This window comes from Martes martes (assembly GCF_963455335.1).
Source record: "Martes martes genome assembly, chromosome: 15".
Lineage (NCBI taxonomy): Eukaryota > Metazoa > Chordata > Mammalia > Carnivora > Mustelidae > Martes > Martes martes.
Genome location: NC_137903.1, coordinates 49,610,652 through 49,627,388, shown reverse-complemented (window position 1 = coordinate 49,627,388; position 16,737 = coordinate 49,610,652). Strand labels below are relative to the sequence as shown.

The 16,737-nt window shown below is 43.3% G+C and overlaps 1 protein-coding gene across 1 annotated transcript in view; it reads left to right on the top strand.

Moving 5' to 3' along the window:
* LAMC1 (laminin subunit gamma 1) overlaps positions 1 to 16,530 on the top strand; it is a gene marked incomplete at its 5' end in the record, with an annotated part of 126,039 nt that extends 109,509 nt beyond the window's left edge. The window contains 10 exons of the mRNA XM_080824502.1: positions 1,588 to 1,793; positions 2,216 to 2,295; positions 4,083 to 4,220; positions 4,753 to 4,897; positions 6,171 to 6,320; positions 6,574 to 6,688; positions 7,690 to 7,889; positions 9,213 to 9,371; positions 11,839 to 11,938; positions 13,517 to 16,530. Coding sequence (XP_080680628.1) covers positions 1,588 to 1,793; positions 2,216 to 2,295; positions 4,083 to 4,220; positions 4,753 to 4,897; positions 6,171 to 6,320; positions 6,574 to 6,688; positions 7,690 to 7,889; positions 9,213 to 9,371; positions 11,839 to 11,938; positions 13,517 to 13,773 — 1,550 coding nt within the window. The 3' untranslated portion in view covers positions 13,774 to 16,530. The remainder of the gene's footprint in view (positions 1 to 1,587; positions 1,794 to 2,215; positions 2,296 to 4,082; positions 4,221 to 4,752; positions 4,898 to 6,170; positions 6,321 to 6,573; positions 6,689 to 7,689; positions 7,890 to 9,212; positions 9,372 to 11,838; positions 11,939 to 13,516) is intronic.
* Between the last annotated feature and the right edge of the window lie 207 nt (positions 16,531 to 16,737).

Sequence of the window (16,737 nt, the reverse complement as noted above, 5' to 3'; positions counted from 1 at the left end):
GTCTAGCCTCCTCCGGCCATAATGACCATTTGCTTTCCTCTACCCAGGCAGGTGATTCCATTGGACAGAAGCTTTGACAAAAGCCATGGATGTCATACCTCCCCTTGAGCCACTTGAAAGGCAGGAACATAACGGGCTGCTGCTTCTAGCTCGCAGAGCCACCATAGTGAGATGAGGGTTAAAGTCTCCTTCCTCTAAGACTTGATTCGTGGAGTTCCTGGCTGACCTTTCTTACTTGGGTTCAAACTAGCCAAGAATAAGACGATCTCCACAATGATTTATCCTTTCAAGCTACCCCTGAGTGTTTATTTGTAGTTGAAACTTGTGTTTATTCTGCAGCTTTAAAAGGAGATTATATGATGCAATTAGGTTTTGCAATTTGAAGGCATTCGAAGTGATCCTACCAGTTAGGTTATCTGTTCTCTTTTTAGTTCCTGATGTTTCTCTAAAAAGCTGGCCAGAAAGATTGGTATCTGTTACATTCCTGAAGGTCTAAAGGAAAGGGTCTTTTATAACTGCAGTGGCTGCTTATGCTTCCTGAGTCTAAATGATTTTCTATGATTTCAACATTTGTCTTTTGTTATTTTCTTTAAAATCTTTAGATTATCAAAGAATTGTCTGATCATTCAAGCAAGGCCACTGTGTACAGTTAGGCGAGTTTCGCACTACACCAACTTTGCACGTGTATTTGGTGGCCCTGCTTATCAGATGCTAGTTCCCAAAACTGTATTCATCTTTATTGATCTTAACTTTGACCTCTCATCTTTTTCACATTCCTTGGAAACTTTAAATGCCAACTCTGAGCATTTTGCTGAAATAACTGATAATTTTGGATAGGACTTCATGGTTCTTGTATATACCCTCATGACATGTGAGAATTTTAATGATGACAAAACTATATTTACCACGGGTATACATTTATCTTTTTATTTTTTTATTAAGACCCTGGTATGAGATTTAAGCTGAATGGGCACAATCAATAAAGAATAATTTGAAGAACTATTCAAAAGCAGAACTCTGTATGGAAGAAATTACCTGCCTCTGCCAGGGGATTGGACGGGGCAGCAAGAATCTGTATTTAGTCTTTATTTAGTTTAAAATACAAAATGAATTTAATTTGCCTTCACTTTAATTTGCCTTTACTTCAACATTGGTTTGAACCTAGCTTTTTCCCTAGTTTAGTAAAATGTCCAGCTGTCAGGGCTGATAATGCTTTCAGTAACATTGTATTTTTATGATTAAATCTGGCATGTGCTGGAACATCAAAGCTTTCCTTCCTCAGACATTTCTTGAGTGTCTCCTCTTTGCCCGTCACCGTGTAAGACTGGGGATGTAGTGATGAGTAAGGAAGAGAAGGTCATAGTCCAGTGGGACAGACAGGCACACAATTGGAGGCAGTGCGATAAATTCAACAGTGGGGGTACTATTGGGCACAGTGAGGACTGACCAGTTCTGCTGATGGGCTTAGGGAAAGCTTATCAGAAAGATCTGTGTTCGGAAGAATAAAATCGTACCTCGGATTTCATGTGAAATAGGTACCCCCCCCTTCAGATCATTTATGGATTTTCTTCTGCACTGCCATTGCAGATGTGGACCAGAATTTGATGGACCGCCTCCAGAGAGTGAATAACACCTTATCCAGCCAAATTAGCCGTTTACAGAATATCCGCAATACCATTGAAGAGACTGGAAACTTGGCTGAGCAAGCCCGTGCCAGGGTAGAGAGCACAGAGCAGCTGATTGAAATCGCGACCCAAGAACTTGAGAAAGCAAAGATTGCTGTTGCCAATGTGGTGAGTGGGAAGGTCTGAGGCTGGGGCGCAGGAGTCCCCTGGTAATTTGTAGCAAGTCTCACTGTCAGCTGAATGGTTCAGCGAAACTGACTCTTTGTGTCTTTTTGGCTCTAAGCATGGAGCCAGAAAGCCACGTTGCTCAAAGTTGTCATTAAATAGTTTATCACGAACGGGATAAAAACCAAAGGACATCTGGGTCCTTTCTCTAGCTTTGTTCCTTCTATGGCACTAGTCAGTTTAAACTTCCGTTCTCCTTTGGTGAAAATAGAAATCATACTCTGTAGCCAAGGATGCTGAGCTTAATGAAAAATCTTTGAATTAATGAGACATCCTTTTTACTAATAGAAATTTGGTTTTGACACTTGCTTTATTAAATTTAAATAGTTCAGTCCTTTAAGATTAGTGCTTCTTTTCGTCTTCAGTCAATCACTCAGCCAGAGTCTACAGGGGACCCAAACAACATGACTCTTTTGGCAGAAGAGGCACGAAAGCTTGCTGAACGGTAAGCTCCAGATCCCTGTGTCTTAATGGTTAAATTATAACTGTCCTTACAATGTGGACATGTTGTCCCCTCCTTCACCCACAGACACTTTTCACATAACCCACTTTTGCAAAGTTGGCTCTTCTCTGGAATGTTATTGGCTGTGTGTACTCTTGCCTCTCCTTTGAAATTAGAATATTGACTGAATATTTGAACATGATGCTTTGGAGGGAAATTATATTTACACATCTCAAAGAAAACTATAACATTTTTAGATTTTTTAATTTCAAAACCTTAAAGTGAATAACTAAGAAACACAGTTGAATTTAGTTATTTTTTTAGTTTTTAAAATTAATTTAAAAAAATTTTTTTAAAGATTTTATTTATTTGACAGACAGATCACAAGTAGACAGAGAGGCAGGCAGAGAGAGAGAGAGGAGGAAGCAGGCTCCCCACTGAGCAGAGAGCCCAATGTGGGGCTTGATCCCAGGACCCTGGGATCATGACCTGAGCTGAAGGCAGAGGCTTTAACCCCCTGAGCCACCCAGGTGCCCCTAAAATTAATTTTTAACAAAAACGTTTAACTCCCAGATTTTAATAGAGAACACTTACTAACCCATAGTACCTTTGGAAAATCAGCCCAAGAAAACAGACCATTTCACTCCTCATTTTTTTTGAGACTTTTTAAAATTACTAAGTTTAAGATAGTTCTTAGGAAAAACTCTGAAGTTGTAAGAGAGTATGAAATTGAAAAAAATTGTTGAAGTAGTTGCTAGAATGTAGGCTTCATGAAGGGCAGGTGTTTTTGTGTGTCTCATTCACTACTAAAGTTCCGATACCTAAAACAACGTCTGGGACATAGTAAGTACACAGTTACTGTTTGTTGAATGAATTGCAGAGCAGCTAGTAGACCTCATGGGTAAGAGGGCTTACCCTCATGGGTAAGCCCGACATTAGAATTTTAGCCTCATTATTCAGAGCAATTACTCTGGCTTCTTGCTTTAAGCATGTGTTCTCTTTCTATTCTTTGTAAATGTAAATGTGTGAGCTGTGTCATTTAGTTCATAGAACATTGACGGTTTCATAGTTGGATCTTCTGATTAAAAGAAGATAGCTGAAAACATATGGAAAATTCCCAAGGAAATTAGGTCTTGAAAATAAAATTATTCTGGTGTCTCTCATACAAGAATTTTGAAAGAAACCTTAGCCTACTGAAAAGGAATGGCCATATACGGGAGTGTGACACTGTACTATGAAGTTTTAGCCGTTCCGCAGCTGAAATCTGTGTTATTTGGCTGGATTCCCTCTTGACGTGTTGCTTTCCACTTGGTGTTGGGTTACTTTTCCTTGCCAGTAATTGGGTTCCATACGAGAAGTCTGAGCAGTTGGAGGCTGTTTCAAGACTACGTAGTAACTGAACCAGAGTACGGATCAAACATTAGGTCTGGGACTCGTGTTTAAGTCTAGATGAGTTCTTGCCAGCATACGTGGTTTCACAGATCAATTATTCTTAAAGGATTTTATTTAGAAGCAATTTTTGAAAGAAATGTAGACATTTGCCCCTATAAACTTTATAGGAAAATGTCATTTGGAAAATACCATTTTCTCGGATTGTAGAATGCTGTTGTAAACTTAGCCCCACTGAAATTGTTGCAGAGTTCCAAATTTATAAGAATTTTTCAATATTTATAGGGCTCTGTCCACATTAGTATATGTATATATAATAAAGTGAGCATTACCTGAATTCTGCTTTTTTCCCTATTAAGTCGTTCTGTTTCATGGTTTATTTTTTCTTTAACATTATACAGCCATAAACAAGAAGCTGATGACATCGTACGTGTGGCGAAGACAGCTAATGATACATCAACTGAGGCATATAATTTGCTTCTGAGAACACTGGCGGGAGAAAATCAAACAGCACTTGAGATTGAAGAGCTTAATAGAAAGTGAGTGTCATTTAAAAGTGGCTTATGGCCCTTCAGTTGTGCTATAAGTAGACCCAGTTCAATGAAAAATTAAATGCTGATGGATTCAGAGCATGCATCCATGCAGGAAGATCTCTTTCATTAATGATACTTTTGAAATGGTGCAGTGGTTGGAGCAGGGGCTGTAGAGCCGCAGAGGTTTTATTAGTTCCAATTTCTGTAACTACAGAGAAAGGTAACAAGACTAGCTGTGATACTTAAATTTCTGCATCAAGGAAAAAAGAAGAGAGAAAGTATCCTAGAGTCAGTAGAGAAAATGTACTTGAGCTACAAGTATTTAAAAGGTGCCCCAAAAAAGAAATAGGTGGTAAACCATGTGGTATAAATAGAAGTGACCAGATGAAATCTAAAGTTAAGCTGTGTTGGTATTAAATAATAGCATTTTCTTTGAAGTTTCGGAAATTCTGTTGCAGTGATTTGAACCAGTATGAGTGTGGTTAACGTTAAGATGCCAAAAGCAACTAAGTTTTTCATTAAATCTTTTGCTCCTTAGGTATGAACAAGCGAAGAACATGTCACAGGATCTGGAGAAGCAAGCTGCCCAGGTACACGAGGAGGCCAAAAGGGCTGGAGATAAGGCGGTGGAGATCTATGCCAGCGTCGCCCAGCTGACACCCGTGGACTCGGAAGCTCTGGAGGTATGGGCTGGATGACCTGTGTGCACAGGGTGTTGGCTGCCACTGCCGTCACCTGTGCAGAGCACGGGGCCTCAGCCCCCGCCCCTGACACACGCACGCACACACCCCACACCCCCCTGCACCCCCAGTCTGGGTAAGAGCTATTCTGACTGCTCTGCCACTGTCACTGTCGTGGACCTCCTCTGTCCTCCAGCTGACTCACTGGTAATGTCCAGTTCTGCTTCAGGTATGTTCACTTACTGAGGTCAAGAATCCTGTGATTATAGAGATTAAACAGCAAGGACTACTTCAGTGATAGGAATAATCACTCCTAAGTCTTTAATATAAATCCAAATTATTATGTATTTGTGTTTATTAGAACAGAGTACACCCAGACCCTTACGCCCAGGCACGCTTTGGTTGAGAACAAGAGAGAAATAAAAGAAAGTGGTTTAAATGAAAGAACTACATCAGGATGCTGTTAGGCAGCTCAAGAATCACTAGGGGTTGTGGTAGGATTTTATTACATCTGTACTCAACTCTTGAATCCTCATTCCAGGCTCTGTATAAATGCTCTATTTTTCACATTGAATTTGAAATTTAATGTTTACTTTTTTCATCGGAGGCATTGACGTAGTTTTCTTACCGTCAGGGTTGCGTTCGGTCTCTTTAGACAAGTACGTACCGTCTGATCTCGCATGTTTGAAGTTTGAGAACAGGCAAAACTAATTGGTGATAAAAGCCAGACCAGGGGCAGCTGCATTGTTGAAAAGATAGGTGTGGAAATTAACTGGAAAGAGATACAAGGGAATTTCCTGGGGTGGAAATATCCTGTGTCTTGTTTGGGGTGTTGGTTACACAGGTCAATATATTTGCCAAAACTCATCTCACTAAGTGCTCTGCATTTTACTATGTGTAGAGTATACGTCAATTTAAAAAAAAAAAAAAAAGGTCCATAAAATCTTGACCTGTGCTGTTGTTGTTTTTTTTTAAGATTTTATTTATTTATTTTACAGACAGAGATCCGAAGTAGGCAGAGAGGTAGGCAGAGAGAGAGGAAGAAGCAGGCTCCCCGCTGAGCAGAGAGCCCGATGTGGGGCTTGATCCCAGGACCCTGAGATCATGACCTGAGCCGAAGGCAGAGGCTTTAACCCACTGAGCCACCCAGGCGCCCCTGTGCTGTTATTTTAAAGATATCTCTGAGTGTTGAGTGTTAAACACAGTTACTAAGCCTGCCTTTTCATCAGTGTCATTGTTTTGTCTACAAGGTCACAACCTTACTTGCTTTTCACAGAGTGAGGCAAATAAAATCAAGAAGGAAGCAGAGGATCTGGACCGTCTAATTGACCAGAAATTAAAAGATTATGAGGACCTCAGAGAGGACATGAGAGGGAAGGAACTTGAAGTCAAGAAGCTTCTGGAGAAAGGAAAGACTGAACAGCAGGTTGGTCTGCTTTGCAGGCGGCTTCATCTCTTGAGGCCAGCTCTGGAACTGTGCCAGCGTGAGCTGTGTCTGGGACAGGACCCGGCACAGGGGCTGCCAGCCCTCAGGAATTCAGAGGCAGAACTTGTGTGGGGAGCCCCGGCCGGGCTGCCCCGTGCTGGCAGCTGGCAAGGTGGGAGGTGCCGGGTCTGGTAGGAGGAAGAAGGGAGTCACCTTGGAGGGTGTGTCCTCTGATCCTGCCATGTGTTTGCAGACTGCTGACCAGCTCCTAGCCCGGGCAGATGCCGCCAAGGCTCTTGCAGAAGAAGCTGCCAAAAAGGGACGAAATACGTTACAAGAAGCCAATGACATCCTCAACAACCTGAAGGGTATGAAAGACTCACATAGTAGCGTCAATGTCTATGTTTTCTTCACTAAGGCAATTTCCTTTTTTTTTAAATTTTTACCATGAGATTCTCAAAATATACACCGTATGAAAGGTGAGGGTATAACAGATCCCCTAAATCTATCATCCAGTTCAACAGTGAATGATTTTTACTACATTTACTTCATCCCCCAACATCTACCCTACTTTTTTTTATACTGAGGGATTTCAAAGAAATGTCCAAGAGCTCGTGTCATTTTACCCCTTCGTACTTCAGTATGAAAATAAAACCAAAAACAAGGAAATTTTCTGATATTAGAATAACTCACGTTATCAAGATATGCCTGTTTAGCTGGTTCATGTTGGTAAATGAAGATTATTTTTAATTTTCTCTGCCAGTAGCATCTCAATCTTCGTGCCTTCTGTCCTCTTCCAAAAGAAAAAAGAAACGCGCTCAATTCACTGGCGGGTCCTGGACTTGTCTCTGCTAAAATAGCCCGTAGGGTCTATAAACATGGAAGCTTTCCAAGATAACAGTTGGCTATATGGGCTCTGGTGTCAGTGGGATTGGGTGAGGATCCCTGACCCACCTCGTACTTACCTGTGACTCCTTGGGGGGAAAGTATCTCCCTCTTTAATCTTCGGTTCTCATGTGTAAAAATGATACAGTGCCTGCCTCACAGGCATATAAAAAAGCTCTTTACTCAGTAGCTAACACATTTAGTGAACACTAAATAAACTGCAGCTTTTAATACTGGTTGCCGTGCAGTAACGGCAGACTTACTGCTTTGCACAAAAATAAACTTTGTTCCAGAAACGTGTTCTTCGTAGGACTCTATGAAGCTGGGCGCTTCGTCCTTCAAGGCCGTCTGTGCTGTTTTTCATTTTTCTCTCCTGACGGTCATTGTTCGTAAAACAAAATCCCGTTGCAGCTCCCTAAAAGGTTCCCTTCTGGCTGGCTGAGAGTCTAGTTCAAATGCGTTCCCTGAACTTGCTTTATTTTAGATTTCGATCAACGAGTGAATGATAACAAGACTGCTGCAGAGGAGGCTTTAAGGCGAATCCCTGCCATTAACCAGACTATAATGGAAGCCAACGAGAAGACGAGGGAGGCCCAGCTGGCGCTGGGCAATGCTGCCGCGGACGCCACCGAGGCCAAGACCAAGGCCCACGAGGCGGAGAGGATCGCCAGCGCCGTGCAGAAGGTGTGTGCTTCGCCCTTCTCCCCAGCAGTCTCTGCCCCTGTGTTTCTCTAGTCCTCCTCCGGTTTCTTTCCAGATCCCTAAAAGCCCTTGCAGACTTCTTCCTCAACCCCAGGAAGATTATCTTAAACTGTCCTTGTTCATTTTTTACTGGGAAGTTAGAGTAGTTAAGTACGTTGACCGAGGAGGGAGAGTCATTGAAACCATTGAAAGGACCCTTGAACATTTCTGCTGTTGTCTCAGCGGCAGGGTCTACGTGGTAAGGAGGGGGATGGCTTCATGGGCCCATGGCGTGCCCTGCACGAAAAAATCACACTCTTCTCCAATAAACACAGTTCTTTGACATGGACAGCTGACTTTTTTTTCAATCTTGTGTAGAGTGCCAGGTCAGTAAAACTCTCAGGCCCGTCTTTCGAGCATGTTTTGTATCTGAGCCCTACCTTAGTTAGCTGCCACTGCTAGGATTCTTCCTACTCATCTCTTCTTTTCTTTTCTTTTTTTTTAAGGTTTTATTTATTTATTGGCGAGGGAGATAGAGCGTGAGCAGGGAAGGGGCAGAGGGAGAAGCAGACTTCCCTCTGAGCGTGGATTCTGACATGAGGCTCCATCCCAGGACCCTGAGATCGTGACCTCAGCCAAAGTCCAGTGCTTTAGCCAACTGAGCCACCCAAGTGTCATCCCCTTTCTACGATCATCTTAAGGAATAATTTCTTTAAGCTGGCTTTTTCTTATTTAAAGGAATACATCTGTTTATTTTATTTCAAGGAGAGATTGGAACGGATTCTCAAAATACTGTGTTCGAGAATCACATGCATTTGTTAGTTTGCTTAGAACAAGTTGGTTTTAGGATTAATTATATTTTATAAAATACTCCTACATCAGGATCACGGTCTTTTTGTACCTTGTGATGAACTGCCAAGTAGAATGAGGCTACTGCATTTGAACTGAAAATGTATCCAAGTCAAAGGGTCTAACCAGTATGATGTGGTGGGAAGTGTGCACCATTTAAGTGTTCTATTTGCTAGCTGTGTGACCTCAACTAAAAACAGCAGTGATAGAACAAGAAATATTAAGGACAAATAAGAGGAAAGAAATGTAAATAAATATAAAATGCTGTTATGTTAGGCGGTAACGCTAGCTTTTCTTTCCTTCCTGTTGTTTGGAACCCAAATAAATGATTCTCTAAGTCAGCATATAGTGTAATTTCCTGCCCTGTTCTTTCTGGGTTATATTTTCGAACGATTGTACAGATTATAAAAGGTGTGGGAACGTAGCTTAGAAAGAGGAAAGCTTTTCTTCATTAATAGTTCCTTTTTGTGTGCCTAGAACGCTACGAGCACCAAGGCAGAAGCCGAAAGGACTTTTGCAGAAGTTACAGACCTGGATAACGAAGTGAACAATATGTTGAAACAACTACAGGAAGCAGAAAAGGAGCTGAAGAAAAAGCAAGAGGACGCTGACCAGGATATGATGATGGCAGGGATGGTAAGCAGTTTGGGCCTGTTTGCTCGTGGGCAGAAAGTGGAGGGTGTTTAATGACAAAGGTCTCTCCATCTTGTTAAGAAGAACCTCTTTCATATTGACTTCTGTTTTTCATTGTGTTTTCTGGCCAAGAATCAGGTTAGTAACTTACATAGAAGACAAAGAATTTGGATCTCTTGTGGGGTTATTGCACAATTGTCCTGTCCCAAAGCTTCTCTCCATTAAAAGCAAAACATTCTTTTTTACATATTGAAGTTTTAGGACATTGAAAAGTATGTAGTTGTGTTTTTGGATGGGTGATTCATACATGGTATAAAATCAGAAAGAAATAAAAAGGAATACAATGAAAAGTTAATTTCCTTCCTGCTCTTGTTATCCCAGCAACTTACTTTCTCGAGACAAAGACCAGTTTCTTGTGTTTCATTTTTGATGATGACAAAAACATACCAAACTTATATCTAATATAATTTTTTTTAACCTTTTGTGATGATGTGTATATACAACACTGTTGTTGACAAAACTGACTGAGGAATTAATGGCCCAAGAAAGAACGAGGGTGCATTTTTCAGTTGTATGCTATATTTTGCTTTCAAAGTGGAAACATAACTTTGCAGTTCAGTCTGATTACAGTCACCGTAATGAACTTGTTTAATTGTGCACTTGCAGCCCAAGCAAAGGACCCTTTTTCCACTCTTGCGGAAAAACAGGCCTTTTACTCTGGCTCATTTTCACCTTGGGACAGGAAGGAGAAATACTAACCCTGTTTATCCAGGTAGAGAAGACTCAAGGAAAGTGGTAACAGGAAGCACCCTTGTGCAAACACTTTATTTTAGTTCGCTTTTTGGGGTTTGTTTCGGACAGTCTCGATTTTCTATAGCAAGGGATGGCTCAGAAAGAAATTCCCATGTAGTAAAAAATACCCATTTCTCGTATGTGCTGAGGGTCTCTGCATTTTTTTTTTTAAGATTTTATTTATTTATTTGACAGAGATCACAAGTAGGCAGAGAGGCAGGCAGAGAGAGAGGGGAAAGCAGGCTCCCCGCTGAGCAGAGAGCCCGATGCGGGGCTCAATCCCAGGACCCTGAGATCATGACCTGAGCCGAAGGCAGAGGCTTAACTTTCTGAGCCACCCAGGCGCCCCTGCATTTCGTTTTTAATATGGTGGGTTTAGAGCCTGTGGAAAGGAGGAAAAGGCTATATTCTTGATGAGCTTCAGAAAAGAGGGTATGGATTCCGCTCAGAGGGTAGAAGAGCGTCCGTCTTTGTTCTTTCTGGTAAATAACTTCTGACGAACACAAAGCAGCCTCACAAACACAAAGCAGCCTCACGCACCCTGTTCCATTTGTATGGACGTCAGTCCTAAAGGCACGGCACCAAGCCCGTGTTGTTTGAGTCTGTCACATAACTTTCTTCATCAAAAGAGAAAAGGCTGATGGTTGTCCTGGAAGAGGAGGCTGGAGCCCGCAGGTTGCACGCGGTAGCATCGCTCTCTGCCGCCCGTGGCAAAGTCACTCAGCCTCTCCCAGGACGCGCAGAAAAGCCTGTCAGGGCTCAGTGAGAATGGCTGCGACTTCCACAGAGATCCAGCGTTCATTTGGGAAGTTTTTTTTCCCCTCACTCATTTCCTTTTTTTTTTTTTTTTTTAAATCTTACGTTGTTTCTTTCCAAAAATGCTGCAGTGTCTTGAGCCAAAAACCGGGGAAAACAATTCTGTGGTGGGGAGCTCAAAGCTGCTCACTTCTGTCCTGACTGGGTTTATTTGTGAGAGCATCTGTTTTCTGATATTCAGACACTTCCTCTTCCATTGCCATTTCCTGTGACTCACACGCAGGGTATTTGTTCAGGTTTCATGGAATTTTCCCAAATACGTTTACCTTTGGTTGATTTACAAAATGTAAAGTGTATCACCCCGGTTCGTGCGTGTGTGCATGTGCGCTCACACGGGGAGGGGCGCTACAGAAGGTGTCCCTTGATTACAAAATTTTGCTGAGAATAGGACATTTCTAATAATCAAGTCTCTTAAGAGTGTCCCGAAGGACATGTTTTGGTTCTAAAACATAGTTTTTATGCTCGTCCTTAAAAATCCCTTGTTTCTGCTTGATGAATTTGGTCACGAATCCGCTCCCATGTGTTCTTGAGTGAGAAAGTGAGAAAAGTAGATGATATTGGCCTTTTTGAAATATACAGTCAGTGTAGGTATGCAGACTACCTACTCGTGGTTGTTCTATGAATTAAAAATAGCAGCATTTCACCATGAAGATATGCCGAAAGACACCCCCCCCCAAAAAAGAAAAAAAAGCGAAAACAAAACCGAACCCCATACAATGAGAGACTGTAATTTCACGAGTCAGGAAAGAGGAAGCCTGTGAAAATTGGACTTGCTGGCTGATTGGGGGGAAAAAATCTCAGGAACATGAGCACACGCCGTCAGAACTGTTGGCATCTATCATCTGTCCTTTTCCCGGTACAGGCTTCGCAGGCTGCTCAGGAAGCCGAGATCAATGCCAGAAAGGCCAAAAACTCCGTGACCAGCCTTCTCCACCTGATCAATGAGCTCCTGGAGCAGCTGGGTAAGTGGCCGTAGAGTCATTGCGGATTCTTTGTGTGCCGCTGGGGTCTGATACACTCAACACAAAAGCAGACGCTACAGCATGACCATTGTGTGAACTGAGTCAGGGCTCAAGGTTGTATTAATTCAGCAAGTACTTACGAGGTCCTTCCATGGCATGTGATCCGAGTCCTGGAATCTGACCACAGTCCAGGGACTCCGAGGTGGCTCACTTGCAGCCGATGTTTAGGATAGATGAGCGGTGACTGTTCTTAGCTCGTCCTGCTGGCAGGGCGTCTTTCCAGGGTTTGAAGTCAAGGATTTCAGTGGGAGAGTGGGAGAGCACTTTAAACTGGAGATGACTTCCCTGCCTGGAATTCTGCTCATTTTCTCATTAAAAGGAGAATCTGATGAGGTGACAGTTTGTCAAAAAGAGAATAAGCTTGATTTTTCAAGGAAATGCAAGGATGTTGAAATGCTCTTTTAATCCAGTGTGATAGGGAGCAGGCTTTGTTACAAGACAGATTTTGTCGCAGCCTCCATTATAAAGTGGTGATACTCCAGCCCATACAGCTTCACGGCAGGGCATTCTGCTTTAGCCTTGAAGTTTTGGTCAGTGTTTTGTTTGGGGTTTTTTGTTTGTTTGTTTGGTTTGTTTTGTTTGGAGGGTGGGAGAGGGTGTATTTTTTATCTGTCTCAAATATCAAGAATAATAAATGATGTGCTGTCAGATGGGTTTTAAAATGAAAGGAGCTAGAAGATACAGCTTTTTGTGCCAGAAAGAGCTGAATTTTAGAGTTAGTTGGCTTGGGTTGGAGTCTTTATTTTGTAGGCTTGTAAACTGTGCAAACTTGGGCAAATTACTTAACATCTGAGAATCACTGGCGGAATATGGTCTTGTGAGAATTTAATCAAGTACAGTATGCATAAAGCCTTGAGCACTGTATGGCCATCTGCTTTCATTAATTAGGAAACAATCCTTTCCAGGAGAACCTCCTTTTCTTGCTAATTTTAAAGCGAAGCTTTTGCTGGAATTGTTTCAACATTTTCATCCCTGGCCATTTTCCATAGGAGGGCTCCAAATAGCATCTAACTCCTAAAGGCAGGACAGAACTCCCCAGAACTAACTCAGACTCCCCGGAAACTAAGAGCCAAGGGCTTAGCATTCTAGCTTGAAGATGTTTATGTTCAGTAGATGGCATTGAAATGACATACAGATTACATACATGAACATGAAAATTGTATTATGTTACCGGATGACCTTCAAAGCTGCAGGTGAGGCTTAAGACCTCAAGCACAGCAGCTGTGTATTTAGACAACATTTCACAAAAACTGTTTACTCAGACAAAACATCCGGCCCAGTATCCATTATATGCTCTGGCCTGTCCTTGCTGAGTTAGGTCCACGTTTGTACGTGCTCTGCATTGTTCATGCCCTTGCGTGACACGAATGGTCTACAAGTCCCCTTTGCAGGCCACCATGGCATAAGGGCAGCTGCTGGCTTCATTTATACGAGAGACTAGTGGAAGTGCTTGCGGAGTGATGTGGTAATTCTTACTGGAGGCATCTGTTTCCTCCTGTGTCCTTTCTGACTCTACAGGGCAGCTGGACACAGTGGACCTGAACAAGCTCAATGAGATCGAAGGCACCTTGAACAAAGCCAAAGATGAAATGAGAGTCAGTGATCTCGACCGGAAAGTGTCTGATCTGGAGAACGAGGCCAGGAAGCAGGAGGCCGCCATCATGGACTATAACAGAGATATCGAGGAGATCATGAAGGACATTCGCAACCTGGAAGACATCAAGAAGACCTTACCGTCTGGCTGCTTCAACACCCCGTCCATCGAAAAGCCCTAGGGCCATCTTTCAGGGCTGGAAGGCAGCACCCCGCAACCGGGGAGCTCTCGTGAGGCCACAGAGTGCCTTAACACAAAGATTACATTTTTTTCAGACCCCCACTTCTCTGCTGCTCTCCACCACTGTCCTTTTGAACCAGGAAAATTCACAAAGCTTAAAGAGAAGCAAGTCAGACATCATGAATCGGGAACAAAGGGTTTTATCTGATAGTCTCTCTTCCACGGAAGACGCTCCCTTACCCACACTTTCCCTTCTGAGTCCCATGAGGACGTGGCGTCTTACGTTATCATACGGTGGTGTAAACCCTTCGTGGGAACCATTGTCTGCCGGGGCTGAGCAAGTAGCCCTCCCTTTTCTCCCTGATACCAACAGAACCTCCTCGGTCTTAGTACTCTTGTTTCTATGAAGGAAAAGTTCGGCTACGAGTAGTAGCGTGGTGATGGCCAGTATATCCAATCTATCGATAAGAAAGTGCACCTACATCTACTACCCCTCCTCCTTTTACGCAAAAGGAAATAAACATCCTGTGCCAAAGGTATTGGCTACTTAGAATGTCAAGAGCCATCGTCAGTTGTTTTAGCTATTTTGAGTATAGGACACGGAGCCATCCACGGGTAAGGATGCAATTGTTCCTGACAGTCTCCGGGAGAATGAGGCCGCGGAAGTAGGCTGAACGTTTTCTCATATGTTAATAGTTGACTAGGAAGATACACTTTTTTCACATCTTTGGGCAGCTGATAAATCTGGATGGGCAGCTTGCACTCCCCAATAGACATCTTCTGATATTCCTAGAAATGGAATTTATACAGAAGAAATAGGGATATGATAACCACTAAGTTTTGTTTTTGTTTTCCCGAAATCAAACTAATTCCTAGAGCTTTTTTTTTAGTGTGTTAGTCTCGGAACTAGTGCTGGTATCCGGTAGAGAGCAGTTGGTCCCTAAGATCTTGACAAACCAACAAGAAACAAGCCGCCTTATCCTGGTCTTTCCTAGCAAAGGGATAAAACTTAGATGCAGCTTGTACGGTCAGGATCCCGTATATCCATTTTTCTTCCATTGGGGAGAGATGACACTTTTGACCCTTATCCTCAATTACCTTCTGACGTTCCCATCTTCTAGGATCCCACTACACACCTAGTCTGCCGACTCCTGGTGGCAAACCCTTGCACTCGGTCTTCCACACAGCTGCCAGCACCGTCTCGTTCCTGCACTTTGTGACCCAGACCCACTCGACACCTTCCCTCTCAGTGCAGAGGGAGGCCCCGTAGGTGGAGTTGCCTAGCTGGCTTCTCGGCTTCGGATCCTCAGGTCTGTGGTTCTCTCTCAAGGCCACGGCGTGAAGATTCCCCGCCACACAACCCCTTCCTCCTCCCAACCCACCTTCGAGAAACATATATAGCCTTTAACACTATGCAACTTTGTACTTTGCGTAGCGGGGGGAAAGAAACTATTATCTGACACACTGGTGCTATTAATTATTTCAAATTTATATTTTTGTGTGAATGTTTTTTTTTGTTGTTGTTTATCATGATTATAGAGTAAGGAATTTATGTAAATATACTTGGTCCTGTTTCTAGAATGGCACTGTCTGTTCACTTCTTCACCCCATTCTTCCCCGACACTGGCACAGCGTGTCTGTAGACCTCCTTCCCTTCCGTCTGCGGGTCTTCGCATGGCGTCTGTCCCCCGTCGCTCGGCCCTTCGCCTCGTGTCCGCGACATGTTCATTTTCTAGCGCGAATGCCGACCCGCTTCCCTCCACACACGGCCGCTCCGCGGGGTGCCTCCCACCCTCCTCCAATGCAGGCCCGGGACCCGAAACTGCGGCCTGGTGTTCCCCAGGCCCGCTCCCGCGCCGGCGGTGGCAGGATGTGAGCGCATTTTGTTGAATGGCATCTTCAGCATCAATGTGGGTCTAACGGGGAATGGGCTGCAGAGGCCCTTCCCGACAGGGGGAGCTGGACGGGCCCGTTTGAGGGGGGAGTGTGTGACCGCTGAGCGCTCAGAGGGCCTCAGGGATGGTGTACAGACAGGTGGAGTGGGAGCGGCCGTGCGTCCGGGTTCTCCCCTTGCCGCCTCCAGGCGTACCAGAGTCGGCTCCAAAGGCTTTGACATGGCACACCCTGGCTTTCTCTCGGCTGCTTCTCTCAGGCCTCTTCTGTTGCCAAGTGTTCACATCAGCATCTCCTAGCTGGTTCCTCGTGTTAAGTGGCCACCTCCTAACAGAGACATTCTGTTCAAGGTTGCGGGACAAGGACCGTAGATCAACTGCCAGGACAGTTTTCCTCTAGCCCGGGGGTCAGCCTCACACCAGTCTTAGGCTGCAGTGAAATTTGGAGTGTTTTGTTTTGTTGCTTTTCTTCTTCTCCATCTGTGTAGTATATTTTTAAACAGAATTTTATTTTTAAAATAAAATCTCTTTATAAGACAATACCTGCATCACACTCCTGCAATATACATTATTTTATTGTATAGTTCTAGTTACCTGTATTTTATGTAATGAAATCGACAGGGTGGCTGCTGCAGAATGCTGCGTGTCATGGCGGGGGGCGGGGCATCCAGCTGTGCCCTGGAATTCTTCCTTGTAATCCCAACGGTGGCCCTTTGGTATGTGCCTTCACTCTCGCTGTTTGCCTTAATCTCTACAGTCTCGCTCTCCAGGGTGGTGAATAAAATGCAACACTTGGCATTTTTTTATGTTAAAAAAAAAAACCAGTATTTTATTTATAATAAAATCTGAATATTTGTAACCCTTTATATTTGGTGTGGCCTGAGTGTGGTACTGAGGACAGAGGATGTTTTGAAAGGTATGATGAAGAGAAAGCTGCTCATAATACCTTCTTTGGGTGACTTACTTTCTTGAGAACAGTCCAGTGTGTGTGCAGGTTACGTGCTCAACATGTGTGTTTATATGTGTATGTATATATATGTGTGTATATATTATATAAACAAATAAAACACACA